The 22,494-nt window shown below is 46.0% G+C and overlaps 1 protein-coding gene across 1 annotated transcript; it reads right to left on the reverse strand.

Annotated features, from left to right (window-relative positions):
- Positions 1-2,882: 2,882 nt before the first annotated feature.
- TEX51 (testis expressed 51) lies at positions 2,883-19,921 on the reverse strand. Its single transcript, XM_078070023.1, has 7 exons — positions 19,720-19,921; positions 19,544-19,618; positions 19,218-19,307; positions 18,956-18,973; positions 18,774-18,857; positions 3,263-3,308; positions 2,883-3,126 (listed from the first exon to the last, which is right to left on the reverse strand). Exons 1-7 carry the CDS (start codon positions 19,919-19,921, stop codon positions 2,883-2,885), a joined length of 759 nt encoding a protein of 252 aa, XP_077926149.1.
- Between the last annotated feature and the right edge of the window lie 2,573 nt (positions 19,922-22,494).

Below are 22,494 nucleotides of genomic sequence, written 5' to 3' on the forward strand. Positions count from 1 at the left end.
TGGTAAGTTAGTGGACAAGATATTTTTGGTCAAGTGAGATCTCACAGTGGTTTTCAATTTTCTTTTTCTGCTACCCTTCCCTTCACCTAGCTCAACCCTGGTTGTATTCATCAGGCTCTCCAGAGAAACGGAATCAATAGAAGATATATATATATATATATATATATATATATATATATATATATATATATATATATATGGAGAGAGACTGGGAGAGAGAGATTGATTTATTGTAGGAATGGACTCACACAGTTATGGAGAACCAGGAGAATGTGGTATAATTATGTCCAAGTCCAAAGGCCTGTGAACCAGGAACTCTGATGTCTGAGGGCAAGAAAGATGGACCCTCCAGCTCCAGGAGAGAGAGAGAGAAAGAGAAGGAAAGAGAGGTACTTCCTTCCTCAGTTTTTTGTTCTACTTGGGCCCCCAATGGATTGGATGATGCCTGCCCACATTGATGAGGGTGGATCTCTTTACTTAGTCTACTGAATCAAGTATTAGCCCCTTCCAGAAACATGGTCACAGACATACCCAGAAATAATTACTAGCTATCTGGATATCCCTTATCTCAGTCAAGCTGACACGTAAAATTAACCATCATACCAGTGTTACCTCCTTTCAGAAGGCTTCTCGATCTCCATGCTGGGCAGGTGCATCTGTTCTGTGCTCTGAAGTCATCTTGTGCTATTTTCCATCAGGGAGTGATCACATGTGGGGAAATGTCAGCTTATTGACCGTCTCAGGCTTTAGACTGTGACCCCCCCAGGTCAGCGCCTTGTCCTGGTCACTCTGTGCTGCCAGTGCTTATCCTGGGGACTGGCACAGAGTGTGGGGGGAGGGGGATGTCTGCCTAGCTGCTGACCCTGTCTGGTGGTGGGGCAAGTCTGATGCCATGCCCTTCCTTTTCATGGGTTAACCATCTACCCATTTAGTTGTTCAGCTATTTATTGAGCACCAGTTGCATGTCAGGCACTAGGCTGAGCACTGAGCATGCAGTCAATAGCTTTCATGAAATCCCCAGTCTAATCAGTTAAAGAACAAAGGAATATATAATTACACAAGTTAAAGAACAAAGGAATATATAATTACAAAGTGAGGTATTTTTTTAAAGATTTTTATTTTTGACAGAGAGGGAGAGTGTACAAGCAAGGGAAGCAGCAGAAAGAGGGAGAGAGAGAAGCAGGCTCCCTGCTCAGCAGGGAGCCCAATGTGGGGCTCGATCCTAGGACCCTGGGATCATGACCTGAGCCAAAGGCAGACGCTTAACCATCTGAGCCACCCAGGTGCCCCTACAAGTTGAGGTAATTATTACCAAGGAAAAGTAACTGATCCCCATGAGTCAGAATAATTAAGGGAGAAAATAATTCTAATTTTTAAAATTATAATAAGTGTTGACAAAGATGTAGAGAAATTGGAAGCCATATACTGATGGTTGAAATGTAAATTGCAATCACCTTGGCAAACAATTTGTCTCACAAAGCTGAACATAGAGTTACCATATGACCCCACAATACCACTCCTAGATATAAACTCAAGGCAAGTGAGAACATATGTCTACACAAAAATTTTTACATAAATGTTCATAGCAGCATTATTAATAATAGCCAAAAAGGTGGAAACAATCCAAATGTCCATCAACTGATGTATAAATAAACAAATATGGTATATCCACAAATGGGTCATTCAGTCACAGAAAAGAATGTTCTATACATGCTACAACATATATGGGTTCATAGAAGATCCTTGAAAACATTACGCTAAGTGAAAGCAGCCAGACATAAAAGTCTACACATTGTATAATTTCATTTATGTGCAATTTCCAGAATAAGCAAATCCATAGAGGCAGAAAGCACATTAATCATTGCCTGGGGCTGAGATGGGCTGGGTAATGAGGAGCAACTGTGTAGTTTAACATGGTGATTTTTAATGTTATTTGACCGATTTCTCAATAAAAAATAATGAAACGCACACCCACATAGCCACTACCCAGGTCGAGAAATAGAAAGTTTCCAGCAGATGATAAGACACACAGAAAAGGAAATGATGGTCATGAAAGAAGTTTTTTATACTCAAAGACCCTGGGAACAAGAGGCACAGTGCAGCCCACAGGGCCACATGGAGAAGCACTGGGTCAGTCAGAAGACAGAGGTAGCAAGGGGAAAATGTGGGCAAGAGCCTTTACCGTGGTTTCTGTGGGAAAGAACAGGTGAGGAGGGTAAGGAGATTTAGGATTGGGTAGTTTGAATATCTCAGTTGGCTCTGGGGCACTGAGGCTGACCCCACTTCTGGCATCTGACCCTACAGTGATCAGGGCAGGTAGAGAGTGGTCTGGGGTGTGAGGGCCCCACCAAAGGAGTGGTTGGAGTATGGGCTCTGGATGGCTTGATTGGCATTTGAAAGGTGCACTCCAGGTGGGTTGTTTGCTATCTCTAGGAATTAACTGGCCCAGGGAAGAGCAGTCCCTCCAGAGTCAGCAAGACCTCCCATGTCAAAACATTAGAAATACAGATATGGGTAATACTAGGGTCAGAGTCCCACTGCCAGCTGTGGATACTGAGGGCTAGGGGCCTCTACATTAAGTGTTTCACATGCATACAACCACCTAACCACCTGTTTGGTCCTATTACCTGTGCCTGGCACCCCATCTCCAGGCTTCCAGGAGGTGGAGGAGGGGCAGTCTTCCGGAGCACAGAATGGGGAGGGGCTTCTTAACACTCTCACTGAGCTGCACCCTCACCCATTGGCAGAGGGCTTCAGCGCTGCCAGTGCCTGAGAAGCCTAAGCACTGGTGAATGAGGTTGGGAGCATGGTCAACCATGCAGGAGGAGCACTTACTAGTGATACTGTTTACAGTCACCAGTGCATGGCGATAAGAGTCAGCTTTAGTGTTCCCCACTCTGCACTCTCTCACTGCCTGCAGCAGAGGCCCATGGCTCCCCCTGCAAGCCCTCCTTTGGTGTGCTGCTGGCTCTCAGGATTCTGCGGACATTCAGGTGGGACTCCTTTTTCTCCTTTGCTGGCTTTGGCCCTGGTGTCTCGGTGGTGCTAGTTCCATCGCCTCCACACCTCTGCTCTCCAGCTACCAAAGCTTGATTACTGTTGTGCTCCCCCTTCTTCCCACCATCACTATAGGTTTATCATTAAAAAGCAAAAATCTTCACTATAGTTTTAATGGAGTTTCAGGAGGGAGCAAAGTTAGATAAATGCATTCAGTCCTCTAGCAGAAACCAGAAGACCTGTAGGAATGATTTCTTGTAAATACCCCAATATCTCTAATTTTTCTCCAGTGTATTCTGGAGCCACAGGACCTAAGCCACAAGGAATCCAGTACGTGAAGAGTTTCAATTTGCAGCAATTGATCCATCAGCTAGAACCCTGAATGATGTGCTTACCAGACAACCAGAGGTGGTCTACATGGGGCAGGGATCTCTTGGGACTCCAGGTCATGTGCTCAGAGCAGTGCGAATCTTGGGAGAAGGGGTGGTGGTCCCTCCTTACTGGTCCTCAGGGAGTCCTGCCAGACTCTCCTCCCCACCCTTAGCCCCCTGTTTCCATTCTCTACCATCTGTGAATCAGATCATATTGCTCCCCTGCTTGACTCTTCAGTGCCCCCTCATGTCACTCAAAATCCAAATATTCCACTACAAACCACACAGCTTTGTGTAATTTGGGCTATGGGCGCTGCTCCCCATCCTCCCTTTTACTTTTTTCTCCTCGCTATGCACCATCTGTCCTTGTTCTTCCCACAGGCCAAGGTCTCTTGCACTTCAGGTCTCCTGCACATGCTGCGCTCTTGGCCCCGGGGGCTCTGCTATACTCCCATCTTTGGCTGGCATCCCCACCCTCTGGTCACAGGTTGAAGGCCTTTCCTGGTCACCACTTCCATTCTGGCCCCAGCGCCTCTGTGGGTCACCTGTTCCACAGGGGGCCAAGCCTGGTCTGTGTGGGGGTATCCCAGGCAACATCTGCTCACACAGAAAGGAGGCTACTTTGGGAGTGCATCATCCCCATCTAGTGTGAGGGGTAGTTAACAAGAGTTCACATGTAATGGATTGGCTCAGTCTTCTATAAGGGGATCCGAGAATTGGCCTAGAAATATGTGGCTGCAAGGATTGGGGAATACCCTGGCGAGGCTCCTGGAAAGGCGGTGTGGTGAAATGGGTCAGGCAGGCAGACAGTTCTGGGCCAGAACCCAAGCTCTGCTACCTGCTTGTTGTATGATAGTGATCAAGTCATTTAACTTTTCTAAACCTCAGTTTCCTCACCTATAAAATGAGTATAAAAAGAGCAACTGTCTCATAGGGTGTTGTGGTGGGGATTAGATGCTGACGTTGTTGAAGGCTCTGTGACTATTCCCAGCACATAGAATGTGGATACACAAGCAGTCACCGCCCTCCCACCCCAGATGTTCTAGGGAAGTGCAGTTGATGAGCACAGAGCTTGTTGGTAGAAAATGTATGCAAAGCATCAATGGGGCTTGGGTGTGTAGGGGGTGCTCTGAATGCTCTAGAATAGATGTGCTCGGGATCAAGAGCTGTTTTAGTCTCCAGGACTGGATGGGGTTTCCAGAGAAGATGGGCTCAGGCATAGGTCCAGGCCACTATCTACCAGGGTCATTCAATCAGCCCCCCTTGCTGTGACATCAGTGTGCTGAGTGCTTGTGGCCAGACTTTGCTTCCCCACCTAGACTGGCCTTCTGAGAGGCTGCACTGTCAGGGCTGCTTGGCAGATAAGGTTCTTACTGTCCACGAGCAGTGGTGCTGGGTTTATGCAATCTCCCTGTGGGTTTGGTTAGTGTGCGTTAGCTGGGGCTCAGTCAGAGCAGCAGAACCAACTGCTGTCTGTTATGCTCTAGGTGACTGTGGGAGCTGGCTGAGCAGCCTCTGGAAGGCCTTGTCAGTGTCTGATGCTAGAGGCAGTGGCGGAGGGAAGATGGGTGTGAAGGAGGGGGAACCCATGAGGACAGGCCGAAACCTGTGTTGGTTCCCACGGCCTCCAACCTTGATGATGTGGGTGTCTTGCCAGAGAAGCTCATGGCCTTAGTCACAGAGCTAAGTCCACATCTGGACTGGAGGAGTAACAGGGAGGACCTGCAGCCCAGGCCCAGTCACGGATGCTGAGAAGGTGAGTCAGCAAGTTAGTGACAAAATGTTGCCTCATCCCTGCACCCCCACTCCCCTCAAGCCCTGTTTCTGAGCATAAGCAACAGTATGGCTACTGCTGTGCTTCTGCCTCCAAGTCTAGTGTAGAATAACTCCTGTGGTCCATCCTAACCAGAAGCAGCAGGGAAGGGAATTCTGTGAAACAAAGGTCAGCCAGCTGAGCTGACTGAGTCACCATGGTTAATGTGAAATGGCCCTTCAGGTGCATATTGCCTGCTCAGGAGATGGTATCTGCCCCTACCAAAGTGAGGGGCAGTTGTGAAGTCTGTGTGAAGCACCTGGGGCTGTTCCTCTGTGAGTGCTCTGGTAGGCAGCACCCCGCACCCAGGGCCTGCCTAGTGGGAGCCTGGAGCCACCACCAGTAACCAGGAGGGCAGGAGAAGGATCTTGGAGCTGGGATGCGCCAATGCTACCCCGATTTTCAGAAGGGGGGATATTATGGACTGACTTGTCCCTCTCCAGATTTATATGTTGAAATCCTTAACCCCTGATGTAATGGTGTTAGGAGGTGAAGCCTTTGGCAGGTGCTTCAGTCATGAATGGGATTAGTGACCTCACAAGAGTCATGGGAGAACTTTCTCTTTCCAACATGTGAGGAAACAATGAGAAGACAGCCATCTGCATACCAGACACAGAGTCTGTCAGCACCTTCGTCTGGGAATTCCAGCCTCCAGAACTGTGAGAAACAAATGTTTGCTGTTTAAGCAGCCCCCTCCCGACCATGGTACTGTGTGATAGCAGCCTGAGCCTACTAAGACAGAAAAAAGCAGATTTCATACACACAGACCAGTGAGCTAAGGTCCATCCTGCATGAGGCTACACAGTGGACAATTCAAATATTGGTTCATTTTGAGGGCTCTGGGTAGAAAGAAGGAGGTGTAAGGTGAGGGTGGGGAGGGGGACTGGCAGCTAGCAGGGCAATGAAAGGACCCAGTGGTATTTAGCAGACCCAGGTTAGCGTGCAGCCCAAGAGCTTGAGGTAGGAGTGGGTACTTGATTGCAGCAGCCACTCCAAACCTTGGAGTCCCCGCCTGGTTGGGTGTAGGGTCTATTCCCTGGGAAATCTGGTAACAGGGTGGTTGGGACAACAGGAATTGGGGGAGACAAGGGAGTGGCAGACAGGAAAGTTCCTATGGCACAGAGCCAGAATTCTATGTTCTGCAGGGCAGAGAGACAACAGCAGCAGACCCACCCTTGATGCATTTCAGCGACAGTAAGTGCTGGAGTGGAAGGGGACTGAGAAAGATTGTATTGCAGGAGTCTGCCCTGCTCTGAGCGCCCAGGGGAGGGCTTCCTAGAGAAAAGAAGGGTTGAGTGGAGTTCTTAGTGTTAAGTAGGAATTGCCCAGCTGAAGGGGGCAGAGAAGAAATGTGTGGTGAGGAAAATAGCACATTTGGAGAATTAAAAATAGCCCAGCATAGCCAGAGTGTAGTCTAGCTCTTTGGAAACATGATAGCAGAGGCATCAGTAAATTCCTACTGTTATGGGATGAATCATGTCCCCTCCCTGCAAAATTCATACATTGAAGCCCTAACCACCAGTATCTCAGGTTGCAACTGTATATGGAGATAGGGTCTTTAAAAATATAATTAAGTAAAATGAGATCAGTAGGGTAGGTCTCACTCCAATATGACTGGTGACTTTATAAAAAGGGGGATTAGGAAACACACACACAAACACACACACACACACACACACACACACACACAGATGTAAGACCGTGTAGGCACAGAGAGAAGAGGGACACCTACGCACCAAGGAGAGAGGCCTCCCTGGCAGCATCTTAGTCTTGGACTTCTAAGTTCCAGAACTGTGAGGAAATAAATGTCTGTTGTTTGAGTCACCCAGGGGTGCTTTGTTATGACAGGCCTGGCAGACTACTATGCTTACTAAGTACCAGGTATTGGCCTAAGTCCTTTATACATAGGAACTTATATCACATGCCAACCCTAGCAAGTGAGTGCCATCACTCTCCCCATTGTGCTGATGAGGTCATTGAGGAATGGGGACAAGAACTGAAACCATTCACACCCCAGAGCTTACTGTCTGCATTAATATGACTTCACTGTTGGACATTCAGCACTGACATGACTTTACAACTGCATGACTTTCTTGCCCAGGAAGACAAAGTTGCAAATAACTTTATGGTTTGTTTCAGAAACTTCCTAAAAATCCATTTATCTGGGTAATGGACCACTCAACTTTCTCTCAAAAGGGTAAGTAATCTTTTCTAAAAAAATCAGTTGGTTGGTTGGGCTCATCAACTGACTATATGCACGTCAAGCATGGTTCCACAATCCCTCTTTGCTGTGTCCACAAATCCTACCGTATTGTGAATTTTGCCCAGTGCCAATTAGGGCCCCTATATAGAAAGATCTACCTTGAAACAGACCATCTAGACCTCATAAATATCCCACATTTGCCTTTTCTCCTCTGACACAAGTCTATGAGGCTGTGGCTCTTCTCATTGCAGGGAGCAGCAAGCCTGGCTTTGCTTGATCAATAGATTATTTTGGTCATCTTTCTGGGGAGTTGGCCGTCAGCAGAGGTTAAGTAACCTGTCTTGGATCACATAGCTGGTGAGTAATGGACCAGGCTGGGACCCTTGTAATCTGGCTGCAGCGTCTGTGCTTCTAACTGAAGTGCCTGAGGGTCAGAGGGAGCTTACAGTCTCTGAGTCCATCCCACCTCTGCCTGACTTTTCCTGGGAGGTTGGGCAGCCTCTTGGAGGCAGCTGTCCCATTGTTGGGGAGTCATTGTTGGAGGCAATGTGGTGCAGGAGAAGGAACGAGGGCTCTGGGTTGGCACAGACCCAGCCCATTCATTGGTTAACTGCAGGTGACCCGACCTCCCTGAACTTTGAATTTCCCATCATCAAAATAGGAATAATGGACCACAGCTCATATGGTCATGGTGAAGATGAAAAGGGGCTACTGTTGATAAATGCCTGGCACATGGAAATTGCCCAATAAATGACATTTTCAGTACTGCTTGTGTATATGGAGCTGATGTTTGCTTCCCAGATTGCCTCCTCCCTCCCCCACCATTCAGCTTGCTGTTTCAACAAGCATAGACTGGTCCCCTGATGTTAGAAAGTTCTAGGACTTCAAGCAAATCTGTCTCCCCAGAGCCTTTTCATTCCTTTCACTTTTGTCCTAGAGTCGGTGGAGTTGGGGCAGTAACTCCAGAGAGGAGCACCCCCTGAGCCCTTCTAGACCTAGGACTCTTTGTTTCTGTAGCTTAGAGATGGAAATGGACACTCCAGAAAAAGGGCATATAGCTCAGTGAAAAGAGCACTGGACTAGGTATTTGTTACCACCCAGCTGTGTGCTGACCCCTTCTCCACAACTTGGTTCCTTCCTTCCTTCCTTCCTTCCTACCTTCCTTCCTTCCTTCCTTTCTTCTTTGAATATTTTTAAAAAAATTTTTAAAAATATTTTATTTATTCATTCGAGACACAGAGATACAGAGAGAGAGAGAGAGAGAGAGCATGAGCAGGGGGAGAGGCAGAGGGAGAAGCAGGCTCCCCGCTGAGCCAGGAGCTGGACATGGGGCTCGATCCCAGGACCCTGGGATCATGACCCGAGTCAAAGGCAGATGCTTAACCATCTGAGCCACCCAGGCACCCCTCTTCTTTGAATATTGAAAACAAAATAAGGTCGTGAGGATGACAGTGATGTGAAGCAAGTGGGTGATGTGTGGGACACTGTTCCCGTGGCCAGCAACAGGGAGGGGAGTCAGTGATCCATTTCTCCTGAGTGCCATAGCCTCTCCCTCTATGGAGTGGCCCAGACAGCTCGCATCTTCTGGCAGATGTTATATACTTGCCGAATATGGGCTCAGTGTCCAGAAGTGTCTGTTGGTCTTCTTTGCCACACAAGCATTTTGAAAGCCTTCTGGATTTCCTGAGGAAAAGAATATTGATCCTTAACTTCAAACAAATGTGAGGATATGCTCTTTTCTGTTTAGACGTCTCTTTCATAAAGGAGATGGGGTCCTTGTCAAACACCTGCTATCGGTTAACACTGTAGTGTGCTAATGGCTTTCCTCTGACAGGATGGGCCCTACATTTTCATTTCTCAGTAACCCACCTCCTTTCTTTTAAGATTCTCTTCTTTCAAATTGCCTCTGTGTCTTTTTTTAGGTGCTCCTCCTGGCCTCCCTGCATGCCAGCTATTTTACCCTGAAGTCAGGATAGGAGGAAGAAAATTTTGTATGGGGCCTTTGAAGGTGGATGGACTCATGAACTAACTGGGACACCTTTGGATTTTTAACCTCTCTGGGCCTTGGCCTGAGATATGACATCTTTGAATTTTGTGCATTCCAAGGGTGTATATGCCAGTGTATACCACCCATACACGTCCATACTTTATAGTGTGCCTGCTGACAGGAACAAAGCTGGGGTCTGACATCCAATGGAAAAACAACCTTTTCTATGGGGTTATGTTGAAGGCCAGAATGTTTATATAATGCAATTAGCACAGTGCCTGGCAATTGAAGGTACTCAATAAATGTTTAAAAAATATGTGGGAAAATTGATTTAGAAGAGCATAACATAATAAAATAAAATTAAAAAAAGATAGAAGAGCAAATGATATGCTCAAGTGGCATTTTTCATTGCAGACCAAGCAGTGACAGAAGAAAGGAAACATAGGGGATAGGGCCAGATTTCATTCTTATGATAGTGTTGATAAAAATGACAACCTACAGAGGCAATACACTATGACCGCTGCAGTGGGAATGTGGGGGTGGAGGGTAAGACTTCTCCTTAGTCCTCAGGTTCCAGATTTACTTCTCAGTTTCCAGACTATGGAAAAGTCTGAAATGTTCTTTGGAAAAAAGATGTACATGGGTAAGTAACAACCTCACTGAATCTCAATTTCTTATCTGTAAAAAGAGGATTAAAATACTCCATGTTGGTACCGTTAAATGAGATAAAGTGATAAGCATTGTATAGAATAGAAATGAGAAAAGTGTCAGACAACTTCCTCCTGCCCAGCAGTCTCTCGCTGGTGTGTGGTAGAGCCAGCTCATACGGGAGACATGTTTCCTTGAAGGAGAGGGTCAAGGTGACCACAGATAGAAGGTAAGGGAGCATGTGGCAAATTTGGAAAACAAAGACTGGGAGATTCAGCCAGGGCTGTGATGGGAGCTGCTGCTGGTGACTGGGAGGGGAGAGTCGAGGGTACCCTTGCTGGGAGCTTGGGCTCTTGTCTTGGTTGCTCCAGACTGACCAGTCAGACTCTGAAGTACATAAAAACACTGCCAGATTCTGAAAAAGGCCTTGTACCATGACTCTCTTACTCACTGGCAGGAACACTGGTAGATTCTGCCCACTGGCCAAGAGGAATGCCACCCTGGAGCCCTGACAGTGGAATAGCTCAGAAACCTGTGGGTTCTGGGGGCGTGTGTGCACACCTCTGTCCCCCCAACACCCCATGTGGAGTGGTGGCATTGTCACACCTCCCCTCCTGGATCGTTTGAGATCCACTTGCCCCATGTCCCCAGTGGCACCTGGTACCATCATTGTTAGAGGCCAGTGTGTCCCCTGATATCCCACTGCGGCTTTTGCAGGTGTTTTCTTTGTGCTAAATGATGCTGAGTATCTTTTCATGTGCTTATCTAGCCTTTGTATATCCTCCATGGTGAAATGTCTTTCCATGTCTTTTGGACATTTTCTAGTGGGATTGTTTGACTTTTACTGCTAAGTTTTGAGAATCCTTTATATATTCTAGACACTAGCCCTGTGTCAGATGTATGGTTTGCACATCTTTCCTTTCAGTTTGTAGCTTGTTGTTTCATCCTCTTCACAAGGTCATTCACGGGTGAGAGTTTTCATTTTGATAAAGTTCAATTTGTCAGTTTTTTCTGCTTATGGATTGTGCTTTTGGTGTTATCCAAGGATTCTTGGTCCAATTCCAGATCCTGAAGACTTACACCTATGTGTTACACTACAAATTTTAGTTTTATGTTTTACATTTAATCCTATGATATATTTTGAGTTCATGTTCTTAATAATGTGTGAGACTTAAGTCCAGGCTCATATTTGTCTATGGATGACCAATTGCTCAGCAGCATTTGTTGAAAAATACATATTAAATCTCTCTCTCTCTCTTTTTTTCTCTGTCATCATCTATATCTATCTATAGCTATAGATAGATATATATGTATTACTTCTGACACCTATTTACTTATTTATTTACTTATTTTTAAATGATTAAGTGAAATCTTCTTTCATCGTTAGTTCCAGAGTGGTTAACATACAATATGATATTAGTTTCAGGTGTACCATATAGTGATTCAACAATTCCATACAACACATGGTGCTCATCCACAAGTGCCATCCTTAGTCCCTATCACCTATTTAACCCATCCCCCCAGCCACCTCCCCTCTGGTAACTATCATTTTGTTCTCTATAGTTAAGAGTCTGTTTCTTGGTTTGTCTCTTTTTCCTTTGTTTGTTTTGTTTCTTAAATTCCACATATGAGTGAGATCATATGGAGTTTGTCTTTCTCTGACTTATTTCACTTAGATTATACTCTCTAGATACATCCATGTTGTTGCAAATGGCAAGATTTCATTCTTTTTTATGGCTGAGTATTAAATATTTTTAAATGGGTGACATCATCTGGACCTGGAGGCACTGGATATGGAGGTTCACTGAGGATGCCAAAGCATGTGCAACCTCTGTGGACTTCCTGCTGTAGTCACCAAAGATTACACAGCTGTTGGTGTTGTGGACCCAGCAACCTGAGCTGATGAAGTCATTACACCCCCACCTCCACCCAACCACTAACCCAGTCCCTACACACAGCCTCAAACCTGGAGCCTCCAACATGCCCCCACCCATAGGTGAAGGTTTTTCTTTACCAAAGTCAGTCCATAAATTTGGAAAAGGTGACTGCTTCTTCAAAGAAGCAGACACCTACCCAAGGCTACAGGGATCATGAAGAATCAGGGAAACAAGACATCACCAAAGGAACAAAGTAAACGTCCAGTAACTGACTTCAGAGAAGTGCAGAACCATGAATTGCCTGACAGAATTCAAAATAATTATTCTACGGCAGCCCTCTTGGGTCCCCTCCCTCTTCGGGAGTTTTGTAGTATCAGTGCTATCACTTAATAAACCTTGCTTTGCTGCCCATCAAAAAAAAAAAAGCAAAATAATTATTCTAAAGATAGAGAGCTATAAGACAACACAGATAATTTAATGAAATCAGGAAAACAACACAAGAACAGAACAAGAAATTCTACAAAGATACATAAAAAACATATAAAAGAAACAAACAGAAATTTTGGAGTTGAGTATATATCCAAAGGGAATGAAAAACAAACTCTTAAAAAAAAAGATTTTATCTATTTATTTCAGAGAGAGAGAGAGAGAACGAGGGAATGAACAGGGTGGGGAGGGAGAAGTACGCTCCCCACTGAGCAGAAAGCCAGATGCGGGGCTCGATACCAGAGTCCTGGGATCATGACCTGAGCCAAAGGCAGACGCTTAACTGACTGAGTCACCCAGGTGCCCCCAAAAAACAAACCCTTGAGAAGATATCTGCAGTCCCTGTTCATTGCAGCATTATTCAGAGCAGCCAATACATGGAATCAACCTAAATGTCTGTCAACAGATGAAGAGATAAATGGATAAATACAGACACACACATATACATATATATACATATATTACATTTTCTTATAATTAATAATATAATATATATAAAATAACATGAATATTCATGTTATTCAGCCATGAGAAAGAAGGAAATCCTGCCATTTCCAACAACATGGATGAGTCTTGAGGGCTTTATGCTAAGGGAAATAAGTCAGACAGAGAAAGGCAAACACTGTATGATATTACTTATGTGTGGAGTCTAAAAAAGCCAAACTTACAGAAACAGAATAGAATGGTGGTTTCTAGGGTTTGGGGGTGGGTGGGGGAAATGGGGAGATATTGCTCAAAGGGTACAAACCTCTAGTTATAAGACAAATAAGTTCTGGAGATCTAATGTACAGCATGGTGATAGTTAATAATATTGTATTATATGGTTGACAGTTCCTAAGAGAGCAAATCTTAAATATTCTCACCAGAAAAAAAAAAGATGGCAATTATGTGATGTGATGGAGATGGTAGTTAGTGCTATGGTGGTAATCATTTTGCAATTTTGTAAGTATTTCAAATCAACACTTTATACCCCCTTAAACTAACACAATGCTATATGTCAATTTTATCTCAATAAAGCTGCAAAGAATACGTTTGGGATTATTTTAAAATTTATATCAGATAACTCTGATATCTGGATCATTTGTAGGTTTGTTTCTATTATTGGATTTTTCTCTTGATTCTATCTTTGGTATGCTTGTTAATATTTGTTTGAACATTGGAAATTGTAAATGAAACATGGTAGTGGCTTTAGATGATACTATTTTCCTTTAGAAGATATTTACTCTATCCTCCAGCAATGATATAAAATAAGAATAGGTCTCTGATTTTGTCAGAGGCTGAACTCCATGCTTTGTAAGGATTGGTCTGCCTCTGGTGTACTAGGCTATCACCAACCAATACCTTGGACTATTTATTAAAACTTGTCCTCCTATGTGGGTCTCCAACTCCAATTTTTATTTCCCTAGCAGACAAATCTCTGATAAATTTCAGATCTTTTCTGTTTGATTTCTTTGTCTTTGGGCCTGTGCTGGTTAAGAACAGGAATGCTCCTGGGAGGATGTGGACAAACAGATGCAATGCATTTGTTTGCCTTTTCTGCACCTCTGTACTTTCAGGGATCTGGACCTCTCACATTCTATCTTGGCAAAGTAGAACTCCATGTTTTGTCTCCTCAGCCCATGATATTGATAAAAGCTCTGTTGGCTTGAATTTCCCTGATGGCTAATGATGATGAATATTTTTCATGTGTCTGTTAGCCATTTGTATGTCTTCTTTTGAGAAGTGTCTGTACATGTCTTCTGCCCATTTATTGACTTGATTTTTTGTTTTTTTGGGTGTTGAGTTTGAGAAGTTTTTTGTAGATCTTGGATATCAGCCCTTTGTAGTGTCATTTGCAAAAATCTTCTCCCATTCCGTGGTTTGCCTCTTTGTTTTGTTGACTGTTTCCTTTGCTGTGCTGTATGGTGACTAACATAACATAATAAAATAAAATTAAAAAAGATAAAAAGCTCTGTTGGCTTCTCCACACTTTGCAGGCATCTGCAGGACAGCCCCCCAAGCCTCTCAGCCTGTGCTGCTGAAGCCCAGCAGTGCCAAGGGGAAGCTCATTGCAGGACAAGGGCTCATCCCAGAGAGCTCTACTTCCCCCTGGGGACTTGGATGCATTAGGGACCTGGTGCCTTAAACAGACTTTTTGTTTTGTTTTGCTCTTTTGATGTATTTTATTTTTAGTTGCTCTTGATGATAGTGTTGGTGTGCTGTAAGCTGCTCTGTCATAGCTGGAAGCATAAAGTCCTCCAGAGCTTATATTTTGACCAAGATTTACCTGACTCAAAATTCCTTAATCTTTCTACTCTAGCAGAACTCAATATCTACTTTTCATGCAAATATGCCCTCAAATAATAAAAAAAAAATCTGTTGATAAGAGATATACACATACAGACACACAAACTCATAAATTATACCCAGGATTTTCTATTTTCAATGCATGCATCAGAAAATAGTTGCTCTGGATACTTTTGAAGTAATGGTTTAAATCCCAATTTAAATATAAATAGGAAAACAATATCACCGCAATGAAAGCCTGGCTTTTCCCCTGTCCTAGGTGGCAACCAGCTTTCATAGACACAGAATCACAGTTTCCTGGAGGTCCATTACTACTGCCTGGGGCTCTGGCTCAGTCATTCAGAATGGTTATGAGGACTCCCTCACCATTTGGCTGTAGCTATGTCTTTATGCTTTCTCCAAAAGCCTTACATCTATGGACCCTTTCTCAGCTTTGTGAGCAAGGAGGGTCTGTGGAGCTGATGGAGGGGACATCTCAGCTCCTAGCATGTGGAGCCACATATACCTGGGCACAGCTCCCCTTCACCTCTCTGGATCCTTGTCCTCCCCCTAGGACTCAGACCTGCCACTGGCAAAGCCCTCCACTACTTCCCCCTAGCCATCCTTGCTCACCTGTTTTAGCTCCCTTTGGGCCTGGGTGCCTCTGTGGGCCCCACCTCTCATGGCCCTCTTACCTGGACCTCTCCTTTCAACCATATCACATTTCTTGGAGTTGTCTGAACTTATCAAAGCCTCTCATACCTCTGCTCCTCTGCAACACCAAACTCTCAGTGAAAGTACTTCTCCTTCCCTTCTCACCTTCTGTGGCTTCTCATAGTTGAAGACACCACCTTAAGGGGGGCCTTCCTGGATCCCCCTGGCTGGGGGCTGGAGATGCCTATGGCTGGGGACCCACAGCTACTCTCAGCTGTTGGGCTGCCTGTCCTGGTTGCCATTTATGGTCTATATACATCTTGCCTCTGTCTCTTGCAGTCCCCCCACTCCCGCCAAAGGAGCGGCCCTTATGGTGGGGTGGTGCTACTGGAGTCAGGTCACTTCCAGCCTGGGCGCTAGCTCTGGAAGAGGGGCACCAGCAAGGCCTATGGAGACAAGACAGCTTGTTTCAGGAGCTGGGCTGTGGGTCCTGGAAGGATTTCAATGGACTGGGAGTGAGGGAAAGGGATGAGGGCATTACATTTTGACCCAAAACATGAGCAAATGTAGGATGGCAAATATGAATCCAGTGGGGTCCATGGTCAGGACACACCAATCTGGCTGAAGCATGACATCCTCCCTGCATGCTCAGATGGGGGAACAGATGTAGAAGGGGGACCCCAGAACCTTAGCATCAGAGACAGGACTCGAGTCCAGGTTCGTTGTCCTTAGCTCTGGTCCCAGACCTGCTTCCTTTCAGCACCCAGGAGTTGACCTGCTGGCCAGGGCTCTGGGCCTGGCAGTGGCTTAAAAGTTGCCAGATAGGTCCCATTTAATCTCAGAGTAGAGCCTGAGCCAAGGACAAGAGGCTGGGAGCACCAGTGAGGAAGGGCACAAGGTTGAGGGGAAAGGGCAGAGCTGTGCCTGGAGGACTCAGAGGTTCCATTTAATCTGGCAGCCTTGGGGCAGACAAGGAAAGGGACATGGGGATGGAGGAGAAGGAGGTAAAGCCCCTTCCCTCTGCGCCCCTCTGCCCCACTACCACAGGCATAGTCAGGGAAACATCATTGCTAGCAGCGCCAGTTCCATTGGGGACCTGGGTATTCCCAGGGTGGGTATCTTGGCCAGGATGTAGGGGAGGTTCGATGTTAATGTGACTTGGAGCCTGTTTTCTGAAGCCTGTTTTTCTGCTAGTCCCTGAGCCATGAGCTGGCCTCTTACTGCCTCTGTTCAATACTGGACACAAGGACCCAGGTCATCTCTGCCTTCATTTCTGGTGCTGAAATTAGATGAGGTTGGACTGAGCCTGTGGAGTTACCACTGCTGGGACCAGAGCAGTAGGAGAAGGGGTGTTTCAGGAGGGGAAGGGTGGTGGGCCAGCAGAGGGAGGGTGAGAAGAGGGAACAAGCCCCTTTAGGGCCGTATGGAGAGGATCTCAGTGCCAGCTGCGTCTGTCCAGGCCCCTCAGGAAGCAGATGCTACAGTCCATCAGAATAGTAGGAAGATATTTTAATGAAAGGTATTTACAAGGCATGGGCATAGGGAAACCACAAGACAGAGTGTGGTGTCTTGGGCCACAGAACTGCTACCACCCCAGGTCGGAGGATGTCAAGGAAGGGACAGTTACTGGAACTCAGAGATGAGGGAGCCTCCTGACAGCAACTGCGATCTCGGTTCAGACCAGTGGACTGCCCGGTTCCTGCTGAGAGAAGAAGCAGGGCATTTCCACCCTGACCTTCTGCATGCCCTTACCTCTGTCTCTCTGAACTCCTACTGGCTGAACCTAACCCGGAGCAGAGAGCAGGAGGGCCATGTTGATTGCCTGTATATGTTAGCGAGTGCAGTGGCCCATGGTGGGGAGTGGGTCTGCAGAAGGACAAGGATAGCTATAGGTGGAGGGCACCTTGTGGAGATTTGCTGTCACTGTGTCCTGGGCCCCTGGCCCTGGGTGTGTACTCACATTAAGGGGGGATGGAGCCTCCCGAGCCCCAGCCTTGATCCCACTCTGCTCTGGATGTCACACCCTGGGAGCCAGAGTTAGGGCCTCCAGCTTTGCTACCCCCAGCTTTCCCTCCTTGGGAGACCTACATTCTGTCAGGGGTCTCCATTCCCAGCTCATTTTCTGCTTCCCTCCTCCTCTTCTTGTGGCAGAAAATGTACCATCTGGGCCAGGAAACAGGGTGGAGATGGGTCAGTCAATGAGTAGGTTTGTCTTCTCTGGGGATGCTAGGGCTTGAGAGTCACTCACCCACTTCCAGCTATGGTGGCCAGAAGCAGAATAATGCCAAGGCTCACAACCCACGTGAAGGTACTCCGGGTCCTGGCTGGGTGGTGTAAAAAGGGGAGCCAGGTGTTTGGGGGGCAATGAAGGCCATCTGGGCCCAAAGAAGCTACATTATTTCCTCCTTTTATTTGTCCACTCACTCATTTGTTTGCAAACACTTACTGAGCACCTACTGTGTACCTGGCATATTATTTAGAGATAAGTGAGACATGGTCCCTCTTCTCTATGAGGTAGAGAAACAAACAATTATGGTGTGGTGTCCAAGGGAAGCAGAGGAGGACAGAGCAGAAGAAAAGTAGCCACGAGGAAGGCTGATGAGCCTCAGGGGGTGGGAGCTTGTCAGGGAAACCTTCTTAGGAAATAGGATTTCTGGCTGGACTTTGAAAAACAAGTAGGAGTTCAGTTTTGGTCCCATGGTTAAGTACAAAACTGTGCTCCAGGCAGAGAACACAGAATGTTCAAGGACAGAAGCATGAAGTCATCTCTATGTACAGCATGTCAGCAGCTCAGTGTGGCTGGGGAGGAGTCAGGGGTGGTGGGAGGTAAGCAGGGGCTATTCACACAAGGGCTTCTGAAGAGGTGGACTTTATCTGGGGGGCAATCGGGCTACAAACAGGGAGTGTCATAGGGAGATTTGCTCCTTGAGAAAGTTCTTTGGTTGTTGAGTAAGATGTGGTCAAGAGGGGCAGGGAGGCCAGTTGAGAGATGCTGGCATAATCTAGCTGAGAAGTGAGGATGCCTGAAGAATGGTGGTGGATATTGCAATGAAAATATGGCAACACATTTAAGAATTAATTAACAAGATTTGGTGATTGCATGTATTGAATATGGGAGAGGGAAGTTCTTGGTTTGGTTTAGGGCTTGTGTGGGGCCATTTGCTGAGAGGAGCCATGAGGGAAGAGCACATTGGGGGTGGAGGGAGTTGGGTTTGAATATGTTTCCAAGCATGCTCGCTTTGAGGACCCAAGGGACCTCCAGGGGAGTTGTCCTAGAGGCAGGTGGCTTTATGGCTCTGAAGTTGGACATGAGACATCAAGAAATCCCAGGAGTTGTTATGTTCTCTGGTGAGGATGGGGAGCAAGAAGAGCTTGGGGCTGGGCAGAGGAGGAAGACAATCCAGACAGAGACAACAATGACCCAGGATGGAGTGGGGGCAGGTTGGAGGCAGGATGGCTGGCTGCCACTGACCTGGGCAGAGAGTCGGGTCTTTGCAGGTAAGAAGGTGTGTCTTGCAGTTGGCACAATTGATGACCTCCAGTGTGGAGTGTATGTCTGTGAGAGGGGATGGGCAGGAGCCTTAGCCAAGGCCATGTGCCTCTCACCTCTCATCCCTCCCCCTGCCCCCCCCCCAAGTCCCCATACATACTCACCACAGGACTTATTGCAGGCTGCCCAGGAGGGTAAGATGGTAGAGAAACTGAGGTGCTAGGGGAGGCAGACAGAGCCAGGAAGGGTTGGGGTATCATCAAGAAAGGGAACTGGGAGAAGATGTGGGCAGGCACCCAGTATGTGGGCAAGGGTGGGGATTCCTGGGGAGGGACATGGGAGGGGCTGCAGACTGGGCTTTGCTCTTCTCAGTCCTGGGGGAGGTGAAGGGCTGGGTGGTGGGCAGGGGCCAGCTCCACCTCTTACCCTTCTCCTTCAGCTTCTCAGACATCTGATTCAGCCTGTCAGTAAACACCTGTTTCTGGACATTAATCTCTTCCAGAAGTGATGGTTTATCTGAATGCAGGAGGAAGAGAAGGGTGCCCTCATCATCCACATTTTATAGGTGGAAACAATTACATAATTCAAGATTGGGAATTCAAGCCAGTTTTTTTAAACAGAAACTGCATAGAGCACACAGATGCTGGGTCTGTCACCACTCTTCACCACACATCCCCACCCCAGGCCAGCAGGCCCTCTAGGAGTGCTTGGGGGGCTGGGTTTTGTCAACACAAGCCTGGGGACTTCCTCACCATCTCGAAACTTCTTGATGGCTTCATCTACGTGATTGAATAATTTGGCTGTTGCTTCCTCCATATGGTCATGATCTGAGAATGGGATGTGGGATGAAGGGTAGTTGGTGGGTATAAGATCCCAGGCCAGGTAAAAGGGGCCAGCCTTGATCCCTGGGGTCTAGGCTGTGCCTCACCAAGATACCAAGGTTCTAAGAAGACATAATCCCTTTTCAAGAATAGGGAGTGGAGACTTTGGGAGAGTTCTCTGGGTGGCCCTGGAGAGCCCCAAAGAATCTGCAGGTCATAGTCTATCAATGCAGGCAGTTGTGGCCAGCAGTGGAGGCAGCTCTTCCCATTGATGGCAGGCAAGAGACAGCCAACCAGGAGGAGCAGCATCTTCTGAGGTCTGCCCTCTGTGCTCTTACCACCCTGCCTAGCAGTTCCACATGGAATGATGGTACTCCTTCCCCCTGGAAACCACATTCTCTTTGTAGAATGAAAGTAAATTCCATAGGGTACAGTGAGGGCCAGTTATGGTACAAAACTAGGCTTTGGTGTCAGACCCAAGTCAAGGTCTCAATATCTTTCTCTAAAGATGGGGTCACTGATGTTCTTGAGGAGGATTCTTGTGATGATCAGAGAAATGGCTGTGTAGTCTTGTGGCTGATGGTCAGCTCTCTTAATGGTATTTACCATGTATGAAATAGTTCAACAGGCTGAAATTTGAGAGGTCAGGAGGGAGCAGCACAGAGAGAGGATTAGTTGTGTAAAGAACCTGAATCACTTTTCCGTATAGAGATGGTCAGCCAAGGCGAAGCTTATGGAACATACATCTTTTTCATGTCACATATAAACTAGCAGCTGTCTTGTGCCTGTCCAAACCAGAGGAACTTAGACAGCTATTCCTACCACAGTGTAGACAGACTGTACACAGAGTTCCAGCCTGTAATTGGATGTACAGAGAGAGAAGTAATCTCTGGGCCAGTAGTTCTTATGTGCAAGGTGCATTGAAGAAAAACAAAGCTCCTTACTCTTGAGTAAAGAAAAAGCCAGTGGGATATTTGTCACTGCTTAGCTGGTAAGCTTTGCATCTTCCATGCCATGCTTACGCTCAGCTTCTGAGTGTCTGAGGCTGGATTATGAGCAGCTGAAAGCCACCAGGCATTTGAAGAATGCTTCTTACATGAATAAGAGAAAAAACAATAGCAAGAAATCAAAACAAAAGCAAACAAAAACCATAGGAAAAAGAAAGGGTACAAAGATAGAGTAGGAAGCAAAAGAAAACTTAGAACCCCGCTATTTAAATAAAGTATTTCTTCTCCAGACAAGAAGAGGCTGCTATGTAAAGGAAAAATAGAATAACAAATAGTTATTGGAGATTAAAAATATGATAGCAGGAATTAAAAAAAAATTCCATACAAGTGTTAGGAGATAAGTTTCGGAAATCTCCCAGACAGAAGTACAGAAAGACAGACACAAGAAATAGGGAAGAAAAGATAACATTAAATAATCAATCCATGAAATCCAATATCCAGCTAATACAAGTTTCAGAAATAAAGAACAGAGAAAATTGAGGGAAAAATTCTTTATGATAGAAATTGGGTAAGAAGTATATGCAGATAGGAATTTTATCTTATAGGGAGAGGAATTTGGAGGACAGGCATCAAGATTTGCCAGAAGAGGGGCACCTGGGTGGCTCAGTTGGTTAAGCGGCTGCCTTTGGCTCAGGTCATGATCCCAGGGTCCTGGGATCGAGCCTCACATCAGGCTCCTTGCTCAGAGGGGAGCCTGCTTCTCCCCTGCCTGCCATTCCCCCTGCTTGTGCTTGCTCCCTCTCTCTCTCTGTCAAGTAAATAAATAAAATCTTAAAAAAAAAAATTTGCCAGAAGAAATATCAGTCAAATTGGTAAATTCTGTCAGATGGGCTCTGAGATGAGAGAGTGATTCTGAGTACTGCACAGCTGATGCTTTCCCAATGACTTTGGACAGTTTTGGGGTTAAGAAATTAGCATACTTTTTCTACTCAGGCCATGCTCTGGAAAAGAAGGCCTTGATTTCCTGGAATCAGGGCTGGGAAAAGCAGTGCTCCCTCCCCTGATGCCCTCGATACCATTCAGAGCTATGCAATTATGCAAGTCAGTAGCTTACAATGTTTGCCATCACTTGTGAGGGGGCTCTGCCCAGCCTGTGTGAGAACAGAGTATTGACAGAAATGATGCAAGGAAGAAATTTTAGAAAGACATGAATTTCCATATTGAAGGGGCCCACTGAGAAGGTATCAAGGGCTAAGAATAGGAAAAACCACACCAAAGCACAGAGAAAAAACAGACCATGTACAATAATCAGAATGACTTCAGACTTCTCAAGAGAAATATAGGAAAGTAGTAGACAATGGAGCAATACTTTCATATTCTGAGAAAAATGTATCCATTTTAGAACTCCATACTGAGGAAAACATCAGTCAAGGAGGAAGAAAGACTATTTCAACTAGACAAGGTTTAAAATTAACCTCTATTACCTTTTCTCAGAAAACTATTGGAGGATGTGCTCCAACTAAATGAACAAAACAATCAAGCAAGATGATGACATGAAGTCAGGAAATGGAAAATCTAACCTTGCAGAGAGGTGAGGAAAATTTCCATAGTGACAGTTGAGGCACACCCCAGAATGACAAGTGGTCCAAACTGTTTGGCTCTCGGGATGAAGAAAGGCCTGGAGTGGGTGGCCTAGGTCAGCCTCCTCTGGGCACTGGGTTCCTTTTCCTAATTTGCTTTGGTCTCTTTTGCTCTCTTGTGCTTTTCCCTGGCGGAAATAGTCTTTTTTCAAAATGGAGGTAGTGATGTTCAATACTCGGGCTTTTGTTTTGGGGGTGAAATAATCATAGTAGGTCTTTAGAGTGCTTTGGCATCAGGCTATCAGGAAACTCCTGCTTAAGTAAAAGGAATATTCTGTAAGATGCAGTCATACTT

Source organism: Halichoerus grypus, chromosome 4 (genome assembly GCF_964656455.1).
Source record: "Halichoerus grypus chromosome 4, mHalGry1.hap1.1, whole genome shotgun sequence".
Lineage (NCBI taxonomy): Eukaryota > Metazoa > Chordata > Mammalia > Carnivora > Phocidae > Halichoerus > Halichoerus grypus.